Consider the following 22,104-nt stretch of genomic DNA (forward strand, 5'->3'; position numbering starts at 1 on the left):
CCCCTCTATCCCTTTTCCACTTTTGTACCCTACTCAAACTGTTGGCTCATACATCATTTGCTGCTTGACACTTCCAAAGCACATGCATGACAGATTCTTCCTCTCTAAGCCAATTCCTCCTTTCTTAAGTTTTCTTATATTCTTTCTTCTCTCTTTTCATCTCTCTACCATCCAAGAAATCTTTGATTCTCTGGGTTTTATATATAACTATGATTTCGAGGCTTTGGGAAAAGATGAACTCTTCTTTGAAATGAAACCTATTGGTGCTTCTCTTTTAGTCCAAGATATATCTTAAGCTTCTCTCATGTCATTGTTCCAGACCAGTTTGAAGGGAAGGGTGCTACCACTTTTCGACGTCTTGCATTGTTTTCCTTCAGCCTTTTCCTCAGCTCAGGTGATTTCTTTACATTGTTCTGGAGGCTTACTTGGTTCTCCTGTTCTTTCTAATTGCAATTAGATAGCTATTTGGATAGGCTATTTTCCTTGTGAAGCTGTAAAAATGTTAGACAATCTCAAATCAAAATGTTTCATAGCAATACATTATCATTTTATATACATCCTTGAGAGAGAGGGGGTTGCAGGTGTCGGGGGTTGGTGAGGGAGGGAGAGATGGAAAAATAAAATGAAATCATGTACATATAGGTGTGAATTTTAGTTTGGTACATATCCTATATGGCAAATTTGTATTGGCTGGTGTTAAAATTAAATTTTGAATTATACGTTTAATACTTGAGCCACCTTTTGAACCGGATCGGTGTAAAGTCATGTTTTACACGAGCTAATAAAACAGTGACTTGTTATTTTTCCATACTTTTCAAAGAGACAATATTGACAGGATTCTTTTCCAGTCGTAAAAATAAATCTCCTAACGCTTCGTACCGAAATATCATCTGTGTTCAAGCTTGAGTTGTAGCAACCAGCCCATGAGACCAATTAAGGCTGTTCATCCGGGTTCCGACTCGGGAACCCGGGTACACCCAAACCGGAACCCAGACCGGGTTAGTCCGGGTCAGATCCGGGCCGGAACCCGGATAAACCCGGGTTTTGTAAAACCCGGTTTTTTTTTTTTTTTTTTTTCCGCTTTAAAAGCATAATTTTTTTTAATAAAAACCTATATTATATTAAAGACTTTTTAAGAAAAATCAATGTTGAAAAGCATAATTCTCTTTATGTAAAAGCCTATATTTATTATAGAAATTTTTAAAAAAATGTTGAAAATCATCCTTGTTTTTTTTTTTAAAGCCTATATTTTGTGAAAATTTTTCTAGGAGGTAATGTTAAAAAGCATAACATTGTCCAGAATAATAAAATATATAAAAATGAAAAACTAAAATGTATGCAATCCACTACATATTATATTATATTACATGAGTTACATATCAATGACATAGTCTTCCATGTGATTTAATCACACCAAATAAAACTTCAAGTATATTCGCTGTAGCCACCCAAACAGAAGATAACTGCCACATTGAATTGTTAGTATATTCTCTGCAGCCACCCAAACTGAAGAGTAAGAATGTATTTTAACAAAGAAAAACACAAATCATGGAAAGGAACACTACCAACTAGCTTAAACTATTCTCAACCCTGTGTCTGCAATCAGCAGAAATTTCAAACTATAACACGACCATAGAACAAAAGCAATGAAAAGATGGCCTGCACTTGACTTGCACGAAACAGTGGTTGGGACTCATCTTCCATCACATAACCCAGAGATCAGCACCACCACCGTGCATCTCTCCAATTCCTACAAGAAAAGGTCCCTTGATTTTCCCTTCCTAAACAAGAATCCAAAGCTGCACCAACTTTTTTCTCTCTTTTTAATGCTTTCTCTGTTTCTCTTGGATCTTACTGCTATTTTTTCCTTTATGCTATTGCTGTTCAAAAGTTCAAACTTCAAACTGTGTTAGCAAGTCAGAGTTCGTGCATTAAATTATGATCTACCTCTTTTCTTGTAGAACCCAGTTTTTAAAACCCAGTTTTTAAAACATTTATTGAAAAAAAAAAGAAGAAGAAGAATAGAACCTAATTCCCAACCAATGAATATTAGGCTAGATGTTGCGGTAATCTCAAATAGTCTGAACAGTATTGAAAAAATAGTTAATAGGAATAAAAAATAGTAAATAATAGTAACAAATTAATAAATCATTTGTGAATAATAATTAATTATTTATAAATTGTAGTGAAATAATATGAGATTTCTGCATTTACCAAACACATCTTAATCTATAAAAATGAACCATATGATGCGCTTATACAAGATCTTACATGGTGGTGGTGATTGAGACCCTGAGCTTTCCCCCTTACTGCTTTCTTGGGACTCACCAATTTTCTTGTGAATTGAAACCAAAAACCCAACAACCAATTTAACTACCTCAATCTCTATTCACCGCTCAAAACCCACCGACGAATTATAAAGACCAAGAATATCTATGACCCTTAATACCCAATTTCAAACCAAACCAAATTCCATAAAGAAACAGAAAAACAATACAGGAGACAAAAACCCAATTCCTGAAACAGTGACCCAGACGACCAAAAAATTAGTAGTACTTGTAATGCAGCAGAGCAACAATAGAGTCGACAACCTATAGAAATTACTCAATATTTAATATTGGATTAAAACAAAATATTTATTTTGGTATCTCCATCTAAGTCTGGTCCCTATTGACACCATCAACTCAATACCAGAAGTCTTAAAATGATTACCTGCTACGCATTTACATCCTTCTTTTTAACCTTGACCTCATTTTGAGCCTCAATTTTGTAAAAAATATTCCAAATAGGAGGGCCATGTTTCTACAACCAACCCCACCCCCCAAAAAAATAAACATCAAACAGAGAAGGGTATCTTTCTTGCAAGCACAATAGTTTTCCAAACTTCACCACCCCCCCTCCCCCCGAGCGCCCCTCTTCCCAAACCTTGACCCTCTGTCTACCTAAACATTGAACACATTTTGCATCATATTGATTGAAACCATTCACAAACCAGATATTGATATCAATATAAGGCTCAAACCAACTACTAATTTCATGTATCATTAAACTAATATCTATATATCATGAGAATAACCAAATATAATCACAAAATTAAAAGACAACAAGTATTTTCACAGTTAGCTTTTTTTTTTTTTTTACGGAATGTCTTTCACAGTGAACATTTTTCAAGAAACCCCACAAAAGAAATAGAGAAACAGAACAAATGTAACGACCTAGAAACAATGCTAGTCAGATTTGCGTTATAACTCCAAAAATCCAAGGCTAAAGACCAGTGCTTGACAAGCTCAAGCTCTAAAACCCAAACTCTAAAACCCATCACAACCGAATGCTTCTCAAACATTCAAACATTCCCTTAAAAAGAAACAAAAAAAAAAAAAAACTCAAAATCACGAAGAGAGAATAAAAAAATAGAGAACGGGAAGATGGAGAGGGATGACAGTTTCGACTGGAGAAGGACAGCGTTTACACACCTGATGAGAGAGAGAGAATGAGGCAAAGATGAAGTCTGGAGCGGCGGCAATTAGGGTTTTCAGAATCTAAGATGAATGAGAGAGAGAGAGAGAGAGAGAGAGAGAGAGAGAGAGAGAGAGAGAGAGAGAGAGAGAGAGAGAGAGAGAGAGAGAGAGAGAAGGGTAGCGATTACTCACCTGATGAGAGAGAGAAAGAATGAGGCAAAGAAGTCTGGAGCGGCGGCAGGCTGCTAGGGTTTTCAGAATCAATGAACGAGAGAGAGAGAGAGAGAGAGAGAGAGAGAGAGAGAGAGAGAGAGAGAGAGAGAGAGAGAGAGAGAGAGAGAGAGAGAGCGAGCGAGCGAGCGAAATTAGAGATAAAAGGGGGGGATAATGGAAACCGGGTATCGGGTTTTTAATCCAGTACCTGGATTTTAAATCCGTACCCAGACCGCATAGGTCCAGGTTTTGCAATCCGGGTTTTGGTCTAGATTAAATCCGGTCCGAAACCCAGAACCGGAATCCGGTAAAACCAGAATTCGGGCCAGGTCGGATAAAATCCGGGCCGAATGAATAGTCCTACCCATTTAAGCCGACTCCTGTTTAAACAGTCACCCCCACTCAAACTTAGGGCTGTAAAACGGTCGGTCCGGACCGGAAAAACTGACCGGACCAGACCGAAAAATATAGGGTTAGGGTTCGTTCCATGATTCCTTGGACCGAACTAGTTCGGTCCGATCCACGGTCCATGATTCCACAGACCGAAGTGGACCGGACCGACCGAATTAAAAATATATATTTTTATTTTATATATATATTATTTTATATAATTAATTATGTAATTTTCATCTAATCTATTCCCATTTATAATATAAAATTTTAAATATGTAATTACAAAATAATATTCTATTAATTAAGTAGTGTATATTATCAATTAATTATAACCAATTCACCATTAACTAATTACTAACATCTACATCTGTATCTAATTAAAGTTATTAGATAAATGTTTTGTAAAATACCTAAATTGTAAGTAAATATAAAACAATTGGTAAATTATAAATTAACTAACCTAATACCAATTTCCCGTTATGTATATATGTGTATGTATATATATATTATAATTTATAATTTAGAATATGTATTATGTATGTATATATAATTTATAATATGTATCATTGATTATATAAAATTTCTTTTTAATGAGTTAGTTACATAATATACATTAATAATTTACTTAATTTTAATTTAGTAATTTAAATAAAATGTTTAATTGATTTATTTAGAAAAAAAAGAATAAAAAAGAATAATTAGATCGGACCGAATGGACCGACCGAATGCGGACTGGACCAAACGGACCGAGTAGATGTTTGGTCCGGTCCGGTCCAGAAAAAATGATAGACCGAAAAAATGATGGACCGAATCGGACCGGACCGAACCCGACCGGACAGGACCGTTTTCACCCCTACTCAAACTTACCTGCGCCGATGCCTGTCTTCCCCCTTCCCCTTAGTTCGCACGTTCCCCTATTTTCCCTCCTTCTATGTGCCTAATATCTCTCAACGGTTTGCTCTCTTTCCATAACCACTCCTCTCCCTTTCACTGAGCCTCACTTCTCCCCATTTACTTCTCTCTCTCTCTCTCTCTCTGCAACCAACCAATTCAGTTTCTCCTCCACACCGTGAGCTTCTTCCTCCAAGCATCAACCCTCCCCACACGGCAAGCCCCGTTCTAGCCAGCCGAAAACAAGCAGCCACCACGACCTCACTGTCGTAAACGGTGAAGTTCAGCAACACCTCCAGCCGCAACCCTCCGTTCTTAGCCAAACCAAACGCACCGCCATCGCACACCTCGTCGAACCAGCCGCTTAAAACCTCTTGTTGGCCAGTTACTACACTGGATGTCACCCCTAAGCCACCACTACCGCCCTACGTTGGAAGCAGAACCGTAAGCCACCACCGTCTTCAGCCAACGACAAGTGCACGTCCAAACCAGTTCATGCGAAACACTTCGAGCCCCTCTGTCCAGCCGTCGCCCACGTCCAACACAAGTCCAGTTGCACCGCTGTTCTCCTCCATCAACTACCACGGAACAAGCCTCCACGTCCCCTGTTTTCCCTTGCCAAAAACAGAGTAGTTTTTCCCATCGGGGTGCTTAAGCCACCACGCTCTCTTCTCTCTCTGTACTCCACCACGAGCTGAAGCAACCCTCACCTGCAGCGCCATCGATTCGCACCCAGCTCCACCGGACCTTCCTTGTCGCACAGCCAGTTTCTTCCACAAGTGATGCTGCCGTGCAGTCTTCTGTAAGGATAATGCTCATTTACTTTAGGAAAATTTTATGTGCAGTCATTTTTCCTGAATCTTTTGTGCATTCCAGTGATATGATTAGTTGTGTATTAAAAAAAAATTAATCCAACCAATCATATCAGTGGAGTATACGTAGCATTACTCTTTACTTTATGAGTGGTGCTAGTGTATGCCGCTGCATTTGACTGCCTGACGTGTCATGACACATGTCATGCCACGTCACATAATAATATTAATATGTAAAAAAACGCAAAGGGGCTGAATGAAAATCTCGCGACTACATTTTGAACACATTCGGTGCGTTCATCATAGACTCTCCTATCGCCCTCCCGTTGCCCTCGCTCGCTCGCCCGCCGTCCCCTCGACGTCCCGTGGCCGTCCCGTCGCTGAATGCCACTCCCTCCTCCACGAGTGCCTTCCGTCGCCGAAATATCTCCGCTTCTGGGGTATATCCGTACGCAGCCTCCCCTACCAGCTTTCTCCTGGGTAAGAACATGAGAGAAAACGTGAACTTGATCAACAACATCCAAATTGGACGCTCTAAAATTTCCACAAGACTTTGTAAACCCACAATCCAGCCAGTTCACTAACCCAAACTCACTATCAGTTTTAGAGTTCAAGTAAGTAATATGAATCTTAAATGGTTCAACTGAGATGACCTCACGGATCAGATAGTGCAAGCGAGGCATACCATCCTCTTCATCATATAAAGCCCATATTTGTTTAAGCTTGAAGCATTCCTCTGATCTATCTTTGTCAAAGTCATGGAAGTCAGGGTCAGGAACTGTTATTGAGATTGGTATGGTTTTCTTCAGCTCTAACTGCAGAGCATAATGGACTAAATCAGCTGTTTTAGGTGCATCTCCAGTCCGGATCGATCAAGTTGTGTCTGTGCTTTTGCATTCTCCTTAACTGGAACAGCTGCCTCTGCCACCAACTTCATCTCTTTCAATTTCTTCTGAATTTCTGTCCTTGCCTTTTCGATCAACAACTTTCTAGCATCAAATGCAGGTGCAATAGAGGAACGCCTAGTTGGAAGCTCACTTGGATTGTTAAGCTTGGGATTATGCCCATTACTAGCATTTCCATCAGCCAATCTTGCTTCTGAAGCAGATTTTAGTCCCTCATCTTCGTACCCATTTCTAAAACTGGCTCCCACGAACACCTTCCTTTTCTTTTCAGCTCTACTAGCCTTAGATCCTGGAAGTTCATTCCAGCCACCGGGAGTAGCTGGACCAGTTGTGGAAGCCGAAAATACAAGCAAAAACAGAGCATCAGCATTACCAAGATCACTATCAACCCAAAATCCCAGAAAAACATACCATTATCCACCCAATACACATCAACTTAGTAACAGCAAATGGATAAGAAATTAAATAACAGCAAATTGAATCGTGTGGAGTCAAATCGGGGGCGTCGCGTGGAGTTTGTTGAGTCGAATTTGGGGGATGGGGGAGGGAGAGGGAGGGGGCATGGTTTTGAGTTTTTGTGTGTAGATGAAAAACTTGCCGGAGATGGGGCCGAGAATGGTGGTCGGCGCCTTGGGGGAGGGGGGTAGGTGGATGGGGATAGGGTTCGGTCTTCACAAAGAGCAGGAACTCATCACGTGAAAAGGGCAGATATTTTATTTTATTTCTTCATGCCACATCAGGCGCTACAATCAAGACGCAAAAATGTGATGTCTAGTCATTTTGGTAGACTTTTTATTTATTTTAATAATATAATTAATTATGTATTAAAAAAAATTAATCCAATTAATTATAAAGTGTTTAAAAGATATATAAAAATAATTATATATAATATTATTTATTAAACTGTCAGGTCAAGCGGTTAATTAATTATAGAGTATATAAAAAATATATAAAAATAATTATATATAATATTATTCATTAAGCTGCCAGGTCAAGCGGTCAGTTGGAGCAGATATATGCAAGCGGCAGGGTAGCATTTCTCTTACTTTATTACCCTTGGTCTGTAGGGCAACAGAAAATTTTTACTTGGGGATTTGGCCGCGCCGGTCCCAGGAGAAAGTGAGTAGATTGGAGAGGATGAGATTTTTCACATGGGGAGATTTCGGTTGAAGAGGGAGACGAGCAGGCTTCAATTTGAGGAATGGTTTTTATTTGGGGATTTTTCACTTATCACTGCTAGACAGGTCCATGGAATGAGAAGGAAAATGCTACACATTATCTCACACCACACACTTTATATATTAAAATAATATTTTTTATTTTTTTTATTTTTTATTTCATTTTATTCTTATTAAACTAATTAAATTATTCTATTTATCATCTACACATTACATATTTATTATAGAAAAAATAAAAAAAAATTAAAATAAATGTGGTGTGTGAAGTGTGAAGATGATAAGAAGAATTTTCCAAAATGAGAAATGGATGAGTGACATGACAACATATCATTAGAAGGCTGTTATTTGAGCTTCAGCAAATTGATCACTTTGAAGATTTTCTCATTTAAGTTGGGCTTCATTTTTACCTTGGGCTACTAGTGGTGGGTTTGATTTTTTATTTATTTTTTTATTTATAGCAAACATAGCACATTCTTCATTAAACAGTAACAGATTACATCATAGATTCAGACTAAATAATTTGAGAGATACATTCAGGAAAAGAATTCTACTAAACTATCAAATCTTCTAGATGCTTAGCATATTTTGCTAAGTTGTGAGCTGCCTCATTTGCGTGAACATCTTGGTATTCTCTTTATCAACTCTTTCACTTCATAAACTAAGTTGCCTCAAGTTGATCTTGACTCCGAACTATTGTTTAATTCTTCTACCAGCATTATGGGTTCGATTTTTAAATCTTTGAATTTATACATAAAATGTTATGGGTTTAAATTATATTACTATGTATTAGCTTTAAAAATTAAAATTTTAGTAGTAAATAATAAAAGTAAATTTTTTTTTTAACACTTAAAATATGAATAAGCCTATTTTATGAAACGAGTTTTTACTATTATTTAATATATTTAAATACAATATTTTAAATATGTTGATCTCTCTGGTGAGTTAGAATTTTAAGTTGGAATGGTTTTTAATTATGGCGGGGCAGCACTATAAAATTCTGTAGTGAGTTAGGCTAAAAAGAAAATTTTAGGTTTAGGATTTATGAGTTATTTAAGCATTTCGGGTTTTTAATTGTAAAGTACATGCTTATTTAGAAATTCATGCATGATTGGAAGTTGATGCAAGTTACGTGCGTATTTATAGGTGACGAGTGATATTCGTTTGACACTGTTTTGAGAAAATTCAGAGAAGTTAAAAAGTCCAGGTAAGCGAGATTCTTACACTAGACTTTGCATAAAAAAAATGAACTGAGATTGATTTATGAAAAATGTGCATGATATGTTTTGAAAAGAAATGTGAAAACAATCTTAATTATGTGTTTTGCATTACTCATGAAATCTGTTTAAAATAGAAATAATTTTCTGACATAACTAGTATAGGCATGAACAATATTTTGACATGTTTCTGAAATGTGTAAAAGAACAAGTATTAAATTTATGAATTTTCGTACATGTTATTTGAAGATGCTATGATTCCATTTTGATTATGTGAAAATGATATGAAAATGTTCAGATCTCTATTTGATATGATATGGCATTTGAAAAACTTTTGGCATGACTTTCTGATTTCGTTTTTGGTTCTGATAAGATGGCTCTGATTATTTATATGGTTGGTACCAACATCTCTAATACGAGTGCACCCACTTTGGAAATAAAGTAGTTTTTTTGCATGTTTTTTCCTGTGTGCACACTCGGGGCTTTGAAAATGAATAAGGGAAAGTTTCACATTCTGATACTGCCTAGTTTGGCTACCGGGGATAACACAACCCTACCATAAGGGTTAAACATGGTATATGATATGATATAATATTATACGATATGATATTAAATAATGTGATAAGATGAAAATGTTCAGTCATTTTATGCCAAATGGTCTTTGAATATGAATAGTTTAAAATGTCGCTATGATGTTTTGATAACATTTTTTTGGAATATGCATTCTGAAAATGAAATTTATTTTTCTTTCATACTAAACTCTTTGAAAAGACTCACGTTTACATGCTAGTATATGTTCTTTACATACTGAGCTTTTAATAACTCAACCCTTATCTCTACAATATTTTCAAATGTTTGAATATTTCAGTTGAGAATCAAAAATTGAAAGTATGCATGAGGCTACGTAAGCATAGTGGATTAAGTACAAAAGGGTACTTTGGTTATTAGAGAATTTTATTCAGTAATTTTGTTTTGATTTGTCAACTTGATATTTTGGAAAGTTGATATTTATTTTGAGATTTTTTTTTGTGTTAATAATAATTATATTGGAGTAGTTGATTTGAAACAAAGAGTCCTATGCATCATTGAGAATTTGGACTCTATGACTGTATGGTTGAAATATGATATTAAGTGACGAGAAGTAATTCTCCAACCCACGCGGGACTAGGGCGTTACATGAGTTGTTGTAACCAATAATTATTATTGTCGTCAACTTTGATCAAATTTAATCAAGTCGTAAATTTTCTAAATCAGATTAAAGATTCCAATTTTCTACATTTACTTTTTTTTTTTTTAAAGAAATTTTCTCTGGTCTCTTGTTTTGGTCTTGTTTTGTTTGTTGCTTTGGACTTAGGTGGGGTTCGCTAGTTTGTAACCACGGTTTTCCTCCGCCATAAATGAGGGTTTATGAATAAAAGTGGGAAATGGCTGCTCGTGGACAGGTGGCTCCGACTCTTCTAAAAAAAAAAAAGTTCATCGACAAAGATCAAAAGCAAAAATGGAAAAATAAAAAGAAATCTTGAATGCTTGGATAGCATAGCTACAAAATAGAATAAAGGTGACCAAGTCGTAGCTCAGGTTGTCCAAGCCAAGGAATTGAACTAAATTATAGTAACTAACCATCCTTTAATTAAGTCTATACCAAATATCATAATTTAAAATGAAATGTACTAGTGAATTGTTTGTTTCCACACATATCTCATCTCAGTAGTGTCTGAAAAGGAAATGGATAGAAGAACGAGAGTTGCTTTCGCTGTTATAAAACTTTGAGCACCTATTTGCACAGCCAGTTGGAGAGGAAGTTGGGGCCTAACGGGTTTCACCACCAGCAACCATTTGAAACATTCTTAGGCCCTAAACTTTGTTATAAACCCCGCTCTTTATCTCAAGGAATATTAAATTTATGTAATTAAATGGTGCTGTGTTTGAATATATGGACAGATTATATAGATTTATATATATATATATTTATTGAATGTGTTGATTCTGATAAGCTCAGAAGAAGTGATGTGTAGTTGGGATTGAAATGGAGTTGTAAGTACAACATAAGCATTGTGAAGTATGGGATTGCGTTGGTCTGGTCTATGTGGAGTTAAGTGGACTATGGATTGCGGATGTGTGTTTGTATATATTTTCAAGAGGCTTATGGATTTGGTTAAAGTGTTCGTAAAGGTTGATTGGACAAATGTGAATATGTTGGGTGTGTCATGCATGAACAATGGTTGTGTGATGTATTTGCGTTGAGCTTAAGTGATTGATGGATGGAGTATGTGTATCTTGGTGTTGATTGTATGAATTTGGACAGAATTGTATGTATCGTGTATATTGTGCAAGGATGAAGTTTCTAAATAGAGTATGTGCTTTGAATGGATTGTATGTTAATCTTTGGTAATAAATGGGTAGAGTACAAGTGTAATTTTGCTTGGCTGCATGTATTGGACAGATTTAATATTTAATCTTTGGCTTCCCTTGTATTGGATGTTTGAGAATGGAAGTGGTTTGTAATTGCATGATTATGCTTGATTTTGGACTATGCTACATAATTGAATTATATTGAGATGCATTTAATGTATGAAGTTTGGATTGAGATGGATTGTCTTGAAGTGTTGAGATTAAATGATAGAGTTGTAGTGAAGTTAGAAAAGTATGATGGTTGTATTGGTTTCTAAATGTTGGATAGCAACTTTCGTTAATGAGTCCTTCTATCCTTACTTAATTGAGTTAGTTTAAGATGTTTTGGCATATGGACTAAGATAGTGTGTATTTAGTTGAACTTTTATGGTGGAAAGATTTTATTTATATTGAATATATTGTGTATGGATGAAACTTGGGAAGCCATGTCAATGTTTGTTTTTGGTTGGTTGTGTATGTATATGTGGTTCGGATTGTGTTATATGTTTGTATGTGAGGAAGTGAATGGGGACTTGAATTGGTGTTGGATTTGTTTGTGTATATATGGTGGAAGGGTGTTGTAATTGTAGTTTGTATCTCATGCTGAAGTGAGATTAATTTGTAAGTTGCATGAGTGATGCTTTGAATGTTAAAAGTGAAGTAAGGGAACTAACATTATGAGTTAGAAATGAAGTTGCGCTATTAGGTTTGTAGATAGGCTTAAGATTAAATGAAACTGGTTATGGTTAAAGGATTGAATAATGGTTTGAAAGAGATTGATGGAAATGATAGGATTGGTGCCTTGGGACTTTGAAGTGATGCATGGAGACTCACTTTAAAGTATAAGACCATGAAGTTGGATGAAAGAAGTTGAAAGGTGACCTCAAGTGGGTCACAAACTATGGCTTGCATTGTGTATGTGTGAAGTTTGTGGGACTATATGGTTGTGTGGTGGGTTTATGTTGAACTTGAATGATAGATGAATTGAGTATGAGTTGTTTGGGTTGGTTGTATGCATTGGATAGATTTGGTATGTTGTATTTATGGAGGAAGGATATTGGGCATTTTTTAGTTGATTTGAATGGATGCAAATGCTGTGATAAGCCATGAAGTTGAATGCTGAGTATTGGAGAGTTGTAACCTTAATGGGCTCTAAGTCATGGTCTTGGAATTTAAGAAAATGAAACTAAGGAAGGTGAGGTGGAGTTAGGACTCAAAGATGGTGTGATCATTAGTTAGAAATGAAGTTGGACCTTTAGGTTTATAGCTTAGGTTTAAGATTTATGCAAATGGCTATGCTTCAAAGATTGAATGATGGTTTGAACAAGTGAAATGAAATGAAAGTTATGAATACGTAGAGGTTTAAGTTTGTACAATTATGAATATTATGAGGAAGTATACAAGTAAATAGTTGAAGAAGGTTTATTGGATAATTGAATTGGTTTAAGTGAAGGAAGTTTAAGTCAATAGTAGTTTTATGCAAGTTCTATGTTTAATGTTCTTATGTAAATGAAAATGAAATGACGTAAAAAGATTTTTCTTTACAAAGAAAAGCATTACTATGTGTGGGAAGTGTTGGTTAGGACAGACATGACTCAGGAAAATGTAACTGAAACCTATGCATGTTATATGTGACATATGAAATCATATTTTGTATAATGAACTTTCTAATTTAATTTAATGAATTCCGTTGTAAACTCTCTTTTAAATTTACAAAGCAAGTTTCAATTTTTAATTATAGAATCTTTTATATCTTGGCGAGAAAATGAAAAGTCATAAAAAGTTTAGTAATGCTCGTGTCATTTTCTAAAACTACTTCTTAAAGTCCCACTACAAGGACGGGCATAACAGAAGATGCGTATGCTACTGTACATCATATGACTATAGAATTCACTTACTTCCAGTATATGCTTGAGTGTACTTCCTAAATCTAATTCTTATATTGCTTATTTGTAAGGAAGGCTTCTACGTAGGATTTGAGAAAGCCCGTTGAATTAGCTTCATCATCAGCAATATTAGTTTATTTGATATAGTTTTGCAACTCAAGGTGATGGATCCAGCAAATATCTATAGAGCTGTAGCTAAAAATGATGCTGCATTCTTTAACCAGATCGAGTCTTACCTACACGGTTCTGAGAATATTCTCATGCCGATAACAGACAATGAGGACTCCATTCTACATGTTGCAACAAAATTCAGACGAGAAGAATTTGCTAAAAAACTCATCAACTTGAACCAATTACTTATTAATCAGAAAAATAAGAAAGGTGACACTCCACTACATGTTGCAGCAAGTATAGGGTGTTGGGGCATCACAAAACTCCTAATAGATCGTTCAAGTTCAAGTATTTTGGAGACAGTAAACATAGACAAGGATACGGCATTGCACGTTGCTGTGAGAAATGATAAACACTCAGTTGTGGAGTTACTAATTCACCACAATCAAGCGCTAGCTAAGATGGTTAATGAAGTTGGAGAATCCGCACTCTTTCTTGCTGTAGAAAGAAACAATTACCATACTGCTAAGTTCATCTTAAATGCTGCTCCAGAATCAATACACTATGGAGGAAGAGACCACATGAATGTGTTGCACATAGCCATCATTCGGATGGAGGCAAGTAAGTTCACTAATCCTCTACCTACCTTGGTCAAACCCAATGTTCTTTTCTTTTTTTTTTTTTTAGGTAAACAGTTAAATTATATTAATATGAATAGGCATGGCCCAAATACATAGGGGTATACAAGAGATAACTCCTATTTAGAAGAAAGAAATAGAAAAAAGAAAATCATGAAAATCGAGGTCAATGAAATTTACATCTTTGGCCCAAAGAAAAATGGTTCTAACAAATAATAATCTAATCTCCTCCAATGAACACTCCCTGTCTTCGAATGTCCTGTCATTTCATTCCTTCCAAATTCACTATAGAAGACATATGAGAATCATCTAACACACGGCTAAAATTTGTTGGATGGTGCCGAGGTTCACCCAACATGCCAAAAGCTTGACCACTGCAGCCAGTATAACCCATGCTAGCTCAACCTATAATGCTTTAGTAATCTTGCAATGTAGTAGAAGATGGTCCACAGTCTCCCCACTTTGTTTAAACATGCAACCCCATTGTACCACTACCACTAGGCATTTCCAAAAGTTATCCGTTGTCAAAGTTTTCCCCAAAGATGTTGTCCAGGCCAAAAATACCGCCCTAGGAAGGGCTTTGTTTCTCCAAATTCTTTTCCATGGAAAGTTGTTGTTCTACGGTTGTGTGAGGGCCTTATAGAAAGAGTGAGCTGAAAATGTACCTTTATGGTAGGTCTCCACCACAAATTATCAACTCCTTCAATGCATGGTCTTATGGAGTATATGACCTGGAAGAAATCTTCAAAGTTGTTGACTTCCGAATTTTAGACCACCCTAGTGAAGCTCACGTTCCACTTGAGTAAATCATCACCCCTCTCCATGAGCTCTGCCATTGAAGCTTCTTTCTCACGTGCAAGTATGAACACTGTAGGGAATAAGTCCCTGAGAGCTCTATCTCCATACTATATATCATGTCAGAATTTAGTTATTGTGCCATCTCCCATCACATTCTAGCATGACAAGCAAAGACTCGCCACCATCATCTAATATGCTTCCATAGACCCACGCCATAAACACTGCTTACCTCCTTAGAGCATCATCCCCCACAAGCATCTATATCTATAATCAATCACCAACTTCTATAAAGCTTCGGGTTTTGTATTATAACACTATAACCATTTTTCAAGTAAAGCTCGGTTGAACACCCTCATGTTTCTAACTCCCAAGCCACCAGAATAGATTGGGAGCATATCTTTTCCCACTTAACCAAAAGAAGTCACAATGTAGTTTCTCAATACGTGTCGCCACACTCGCATGAATTAGGAACAAAGATTTAAAAAAAAAAAAAGAAAGAAAAAAAAAAAGGTAGATAGGTTGGAAATAGTGCTTTTAATTAAAGTAATCCTACCACATTTTGACAAATATAATCACTTCAAACCTATCAATCTTCTCAATTACTGCATCCCAAATAGTTGTAGCCTTGGAGTTGGCCCCCAAAGGAAGGCCAAGGTATAGAGAAAGAAGAGATCTTAAAGCCAAGAGTGTTAGCTAATAACCGGATATTACAAACGTTGTCAACTGGAACCAATTCTGACTTGGATAAGTTTACTTTCAACCCAAAAACCGCCTCAAAGTAAAGTAGAAATGCCCTTAATTAGTGCCTGAATTGAGTTTAGATTTGCCTTGCAAAAATAAGGGTATCATCTGCAAACAATAAATGGGAAATGTGGATAGTACTTATGTGTGTGACCAACTGAAAAGCCAGCAAAAAACCCACAGTTACTCATCGCTAAAATCTTTCTGCTAAGTGCCTCCATGGTTATGAAAAATAGAAGTGGGGATAAGGGATTCCATCGCCTTAAGCCTCAGGAGTCATTAAAAAAGCAAACTACACAGCCATTCACCAAAACTGAGAACTCCTCATCTATATGCACCACCTCTCTCCAAAACCACATCTCCAAAGCAAATATAAAGTTATAGTTGACATGATTATAAGCCTTCTCCATATCCAACTTGCATAAGAGACCCAGATTTCCCGATTTCAATCTACTGTCAAGGTATTCGTTGGGAATGAGAATTGAATCCAGAATCTGTCTTCCCCATACCAATGCATTTTAGGGTTTCGTAATGATCTACCCCAAAACTCCTCCTAGTTGATTTGCAAGCGCCTTGAAAATGATCTTATATACCCTATTCACAAGGCTAATAAGCTAGTAATCATTAACTTCTGATGCCCCAATTGTCTTTAGAATAAGTGCAAAAACCAATGTTGTTCATTTCAATTATATGTTCATATGAATTTGTTGATGATTGCGATGCATGTTTAACTGCAAACATGGGAGGGAAACTGGAAGGAACATTGAAATTAATCGGAGTAGATCTCTTGAAACGACGTAAATGCACAAAATTAGCCTTTTGCATCCAACATTACGTTGATGCAAAAGAAATTGGACACAAAAAACCATTTCTCTTGTAGCAATATAGGATCCAATTAGGAACCTAATTATTAGCCAATTGAGAAACAAACCAAGGTATCTGACTATCATGAGCTGCATGCAGAAGCAATTTGAGGTTTTACTACATGCAGTTGCATCTTCTAATTTAAAATTGTATCTCTGGAATTGGAGGAAGCATAAGCATTTATTACTAAACATTATTAGTCACTGTGAAAACATGGTAGACACAAACTTGACCTGCACGAAGAAATTTAAACCCAAGGTTCATGATTAGAATACCACATACAGATAATCAACCATAAATTTTCTCCCCTTAACCCCTGGGAGAGAAAGCAGAACCAAGCCAGTAACTCAACTAGAGTGTTACCAGAACTAAGCAAAAAACAAAGAAAACACGGGAAAAAAAGAAGAAGGAATAAGGCCTCGTTTGGGACGCATGATTCATTTCATACTTTTTAAGTACTAGTTGTGCTTTGTGAAAGGAAGTTGGGAAAAGAAAAAGTAATCACAATATTTAACATCATGCCAGCACAATTTACACTGGATTTCCTAGAGTATACCTTATATAACAATGTAGAAAAATTTAGATCATTTATATAACTTATCGGTTTACCAAGCTAAAGGATCATATATAACTTCATAGGAACAATCTTTTAGCAGATTTAGGAGGCATCATATAAACTTAGACAGTGACACGATGTTAGGAAACTCTATCCTTACACATTTTCGCATCTCAATCTCAAAGCTTAATTATTGATTTAACGTAACATTATTATTACTTCTATTAGTTATCGAATGAGCATTCTAAGCAAATCAAAGCACTCCATAATGGCGAATTTACTTTGGGCACCCCCACCCCCTCCCCACAACAAAAAAACTTTTTCAAATCATATAATAATCTTTAGATTTTATGCATAATTTTATACATATAGAAAATGAACGGCCCAAAAAAATTATAATCTCTATATGCTTTCTAAGTTTTTTAAAAAATTCAATATACCTAGAAATTTCCCTCTCCAATTTTTTTTTTATAGTCCCAAAATTTTGTTTAATTTCTATATATTATCTACTTTTTTTTCTAAAATTAAAATTAGGAGAGATAAGAAATTTATAAATATGAATCCCAAAATTTTTTGTTATATAATATTAGGTTTTCTTAATCTGGAATTCAAAGTGAAAATATAAGAAAAATTATTTAAAGTCGATGATCTATATATATGAAAAATAGTTTGTAGTTATGTTTTTATAATTTTTCAATCTCTTTTTAATTTATAGAAGAGAATTGGAGTTTGTAGTACTAGGTCCATGTGCAAGTCTCACCCATTCCCTTTGAAAAAGTAGATAAATTTGAAATCCACTTGAAAAAAATTATTTTCCAATGGTGGACTCCACTTTTTTTTTCAAAGAAAGTGCGTAGTGCTTGCAAACCTTATATTTAGCATTACTTTTTACATAAATATGTCATACAATAAAAAAATTGCCCCCCCTCAACACAATTGCTAGTTCCACTACTATACGTTCATATGCTAAATCGAATAATATTATATATATATATATATATAATATTTGTATTATATTAAAAAAACACAAAACCGAACTTGGGGCCAAGGAATTAAGCTCCATCTCTGATTACAAGCCCATCTTGTGGTATATAATAGTGGGTTGTATTCAGATAGAAAGAAAACAAGAGATCCTATCGCATTAAGTAAGGTGAGAAAATATTTTGATATGTTACAAATCCATCATCTTAATCTGTCTCTTGTCTGTAGTATAAAGTATTATTATTGCTAAATGCATGTTTCTGTTGTTTTTTTCTCGATCCCCTCGCTATCCCAGAGAGTCAAGATCAGGACTTACTTAGTGCCTTTATGAGAAGGTTCGCGGCCTCCCTTATAAAGTGGGTTTTCGCTTGTCTTCCTTATTCTAGCAGTTCGCCCCCTGCCTCCCGAATTCGACCAATAACCATGGAAGATCACATTGTAGCAGGTAATTTCATCAGATTGTTGTAGGGTATTGTTTCTTATTTCAAAAGTTTCCGGTCCTGGGTTTGAGAGTTGGTGGCACAATGTTGTTCTATAAAGGACATAAATTCAGTAAAATCGAACTATTTAATCTTTAAAGTAATAGGCTGCTCATTGCATGAGAATAGCACTTGAAAATCTGATCTGATTTTTTGAGGGAAAATTTCTATTTGCAGTCCCTATTTGGGATTGCATTTTAAAATGAATATTTTAGTAATTTTAAAAATTTTTAAAGATGAAATTATCTATACCTGCCAGTCCTCATTTAAGGACTGTACGTAGCATTGTTCTTTTTGAGGACACCTTTAGTTGAGATTTGCCAATGAAGAATATTGGCGGAGGCTGTGAAGAATTTTCTTGAGAAGGAGGCCTTATTATCTCTCTTCATTTGTTAACAATTCCTTTTGTTCTCTTGTAGATTTTCTGTCGGAGGTGCTACAAAGAGAGCCAAATTTAGCCTCGGAAGCCGATGATTTTGGGTGGACTCCTCTGCACTATGCTGCATGCTACGGCAGTGTGCAAGTCATGAAACTGTTACTACATCATGCAGGTTCTTCGGCGGTTTACAAAAAGGACAAGGAAGGAATGTCTGCTCTTCACATTGCAGCCGAGCAAGGCCACCTCAAGGTAGTGAAGAAGGTGGTTTCAGAATTTGCTAGTACGTACGAACTATTGGACAATAAAGGCCGTACGCCCCTCCATGTGGCTGCGGAAAGTGGGAAAAGCTTTTTCACACTCCGGTTTCTGATTTCGAAAGTGCCTGATGATCTCATAAACAAGCAGGATAGCAGTGGCAACACGCCGTTGCATCTGGCTGCTGTCCACGCACATTTCAAAACACTACTTCCACTGTCGAACGATATAAGAGTGGACAAAGCGGCTGTTAACAAGGAAGGCCTAAGCTTCTTGGAAATTCTTGAATCAAGGATTAGGGCGAGACCGTCTATTGAGGTATGACCCATATATCCTACTATAAATTCATTTAACATAGCCGTGTAGGTTTTATAAATAATTAACGTGTGATCAGTAATTTCAAAATAATATTCCGTACTTAATGAATAGCAACTAAGCATTTTGTATAGAATTTGAATTTGGATTTGGATTTGGTTTTGAAATCAACCATGAATTGGAAACCAAGATTTTGGAAAACTTAATTAAAAGGCTTGTTTAGCTTTAGTGCAAATCCAAATCCAAGTTTTATTACATAATCCATTCAAGGAAATTGGATTTTAAAGATTCAAATCCATATCCTACTACAAATCCCTTCATCCAAACGCACGAACAAAGAATTTGACCAATTTTAAGATCTTGACCCAGCTAGCTAAGGTTTGGATAGTGAAATGAAATGAGATAGTTTTTAATATTATTATGGTATTAGGATTTGAGAAAATTGATTGATTTATTTTATTTTGTGTTAGAATTTTAAAAAAATTATAATGATAAAATGAGATGAGTTGAAATCAATTTTGTATCCAAATGTAGTTAGTGGCTCCAACATAATACATTATACTTTTAAAAATAAATAAATAAATAAATAAATCCAATGCTATTTGATTTAAAGGACAATATGTATCACATCTTGAAAAGAAGACAGAATAATCTTGGAAATCCATTAATGTCTTTATAATACAGACTATTACTGATCATTGCCTGTTTCAAAAACCTACAGAAAATCATCACGAGTATAATTGAGCCTTATGGCTTTCTACCACGTTTACAAGCAGCGTTTCCCAGAAGAACCATCAAAGTACAAACTACTGGGACCAGCGAACCACAAATCGAGAGGAGAAAAACATCAAAGCAAGAAGAAGATGACTCATCTATTCATGGGAAAACAGAACAAGGGGCAAACGGTTCTTTTATGAAGGAGAAGGCTAATGTCAACTTACTTGTAGCAACCTTCGTTGCCACTGTCACCTTTGCAGCTATTTTCACCATGCCTTATATAAAGGATGGTGCAACTTCTGGTCAGAAGTTGGCTTTCGGCGCATTTGCAATTGCGAATTCCATCTCATTTGTTTTGTCCACTGTCTCAATGTATTTCCATTTCGAGGCTTTTGGAATCGAAGAAGCCACTGATATATTCTCAAAATTACACTATTGCTCCAGGCTAATCCTTCCATGGGCTATTCATGCATTGGTGGTAGCTTATTCTACAGGCTCATATGGAGTCTTGGCACAATTCTATCCGAAAATTGCTTCTTCAGCCTTCGGATTGGGTTTAATCTTCTTTATTGGCCCTATCTTCCCCTTCAATAAGTTTGTAAGGTCGCTATTTAAATGACATGGTACGCATATTTTATTACAAAATCTCATGCTATTAAAAATAGTTACATAAATTCTAATATATGTTTAATGGCATAGTATCTTGTCATATAATGGGATACCACGTGTTCATCCTTTGAGACTACTATTATGGATCAATGTACCAATAACTATTTTTATGTTTTCGAAATGGGTCAGTTGTATGTAACGTCATCTTCCTTCCTTGATATATATATAAGGGTTGGAAACTGTTGGATTTATGTTTTATTTATGCAATCAGCTTGATATTATTATGGTCAAAAGTTATTCATATATATTTTTAATCCTGTGATATTATCTTATGTATTGAAATTACGTTTATTAGGTACTAAATTATTGGTTAACAACTAAATAAAATCCCTTAGTCGGGCTACAGACGTCTACAGATCTTAAGAGACTGATCATTAATGGAATTCAATACATCCTACCACTTTTGTTTATAATTTTCTCTCATTTTTTATACCCATTTGTTTCTATTAACTAGTACATGAAAATTAGTCACGTCATATGCAAGTAAGTCGCCAATGAACTGATCACACACAGGCATTGTAGAAAATAAAGGGGTATCAACGGAGTTACATCAAACCTCACTACAAGAAATCAGACCTTTTGCATTGCTCAAAATTGTCGCAAAAATTCTCAAAATCACTGCATTAGATCAATTGCAGCGCTTTTTAATTCGCTGCACGTTCGCCGAAATTAACGCGTCTTTTCTAATAAGTTTCAGCGATAAACAAACAATCGCTAGGAAAAATAATATTACCAACGGTTTTTTTGTTGTTGCAAATAACGAAAAAATCCCTGGGAATTGTGTGATCCATTTAAGGAGAAATCGTTGAGAAAGATCAATTGAAGCGAAAAAAATTGTTGCAATAGATACATAAATCGCTGCAACTGATGTGTGGTCTATTGCAGCGATCTATTCTTTTCGTTGCAGTTGAACTTTTTGCAATGCATAGAAATCATTGGAATAGAGTAATTGGGATGAGTTTATAGATTTTTGCGGCGACTAAAATTCACTGGAAATACTCAATTACAAAATAAATAAAAAAAATACTACTGAAACTGTATTCAGTAGTAATTTTTCATGGTTCATAGAACAAATGTCATAAAGATGCAGTTCTTTCTTCCCATATTGAGAGACCCAATCCAACCTTTTCTCTATCCATTTAACCTTTTAATTAGTAGAAATTCTAGATAACAGCAATCTTAAGGTAAATGAGTCTTTGCAACTCTAAGTATATGTGGCATGGGCACTAAGATTCTCCCGAGATAGAACTCAAAAACCAT

At 35.6% G+C, this 22,104-nt stretch overlaps 1 protein-coding gene across 1 annotated transcript; it reads left to right on the forward strand.

Annotated features, from left to right (window-relative positions):
* Positions 1 to 241: 241 nt before the first annotated feature.
* On the forward strand, positions 242 to 21,068 carry LOC122315138 (ankyrin-3-like). Its single transcript, XM_043130907.1, has 6 exons — positions 242 to 394; positions 8,994 to 9,054; positions 13,417 to 14,073; positions 18,326 to 18,475; positions 18,929 to 19,461; positions 20,180 to 21,068. The coding sequence occupies exons 3-6, from the start codon at positions 13,506 to 13,508 to the stop codon at positions 20,792 to 20,794; spliced, it is 1,866 nt and encodes a 621-aa protein (XP_042986841.1). The 5' UTR covers positions 242 to 394; positions 8,994 to 9,054; positions 13,417 to 13,505; the 3' UTR covers positions 20,795 to 21,068.
* Positions 21,069 to 22,104: the final 1,036 nt, after the last annotated feature.

The sequence above is a fragment of the Carya illinoinensis genome, chromosome 7, assembly GCF_018687715.1.
Source record: "Carya illinoinensis cultivar Pawnee chromosome 7, C.illinoinensisPawnee_v1, whole genome shotgun sequence".
Classification (NCBI taxonomy): domain Eukaryota; kingdom Viridiplantae; phylum Streptophyta; class Magnoliopsida; order Fagales; family Juglandaceae; genus Carya; species Carya illinoinensis.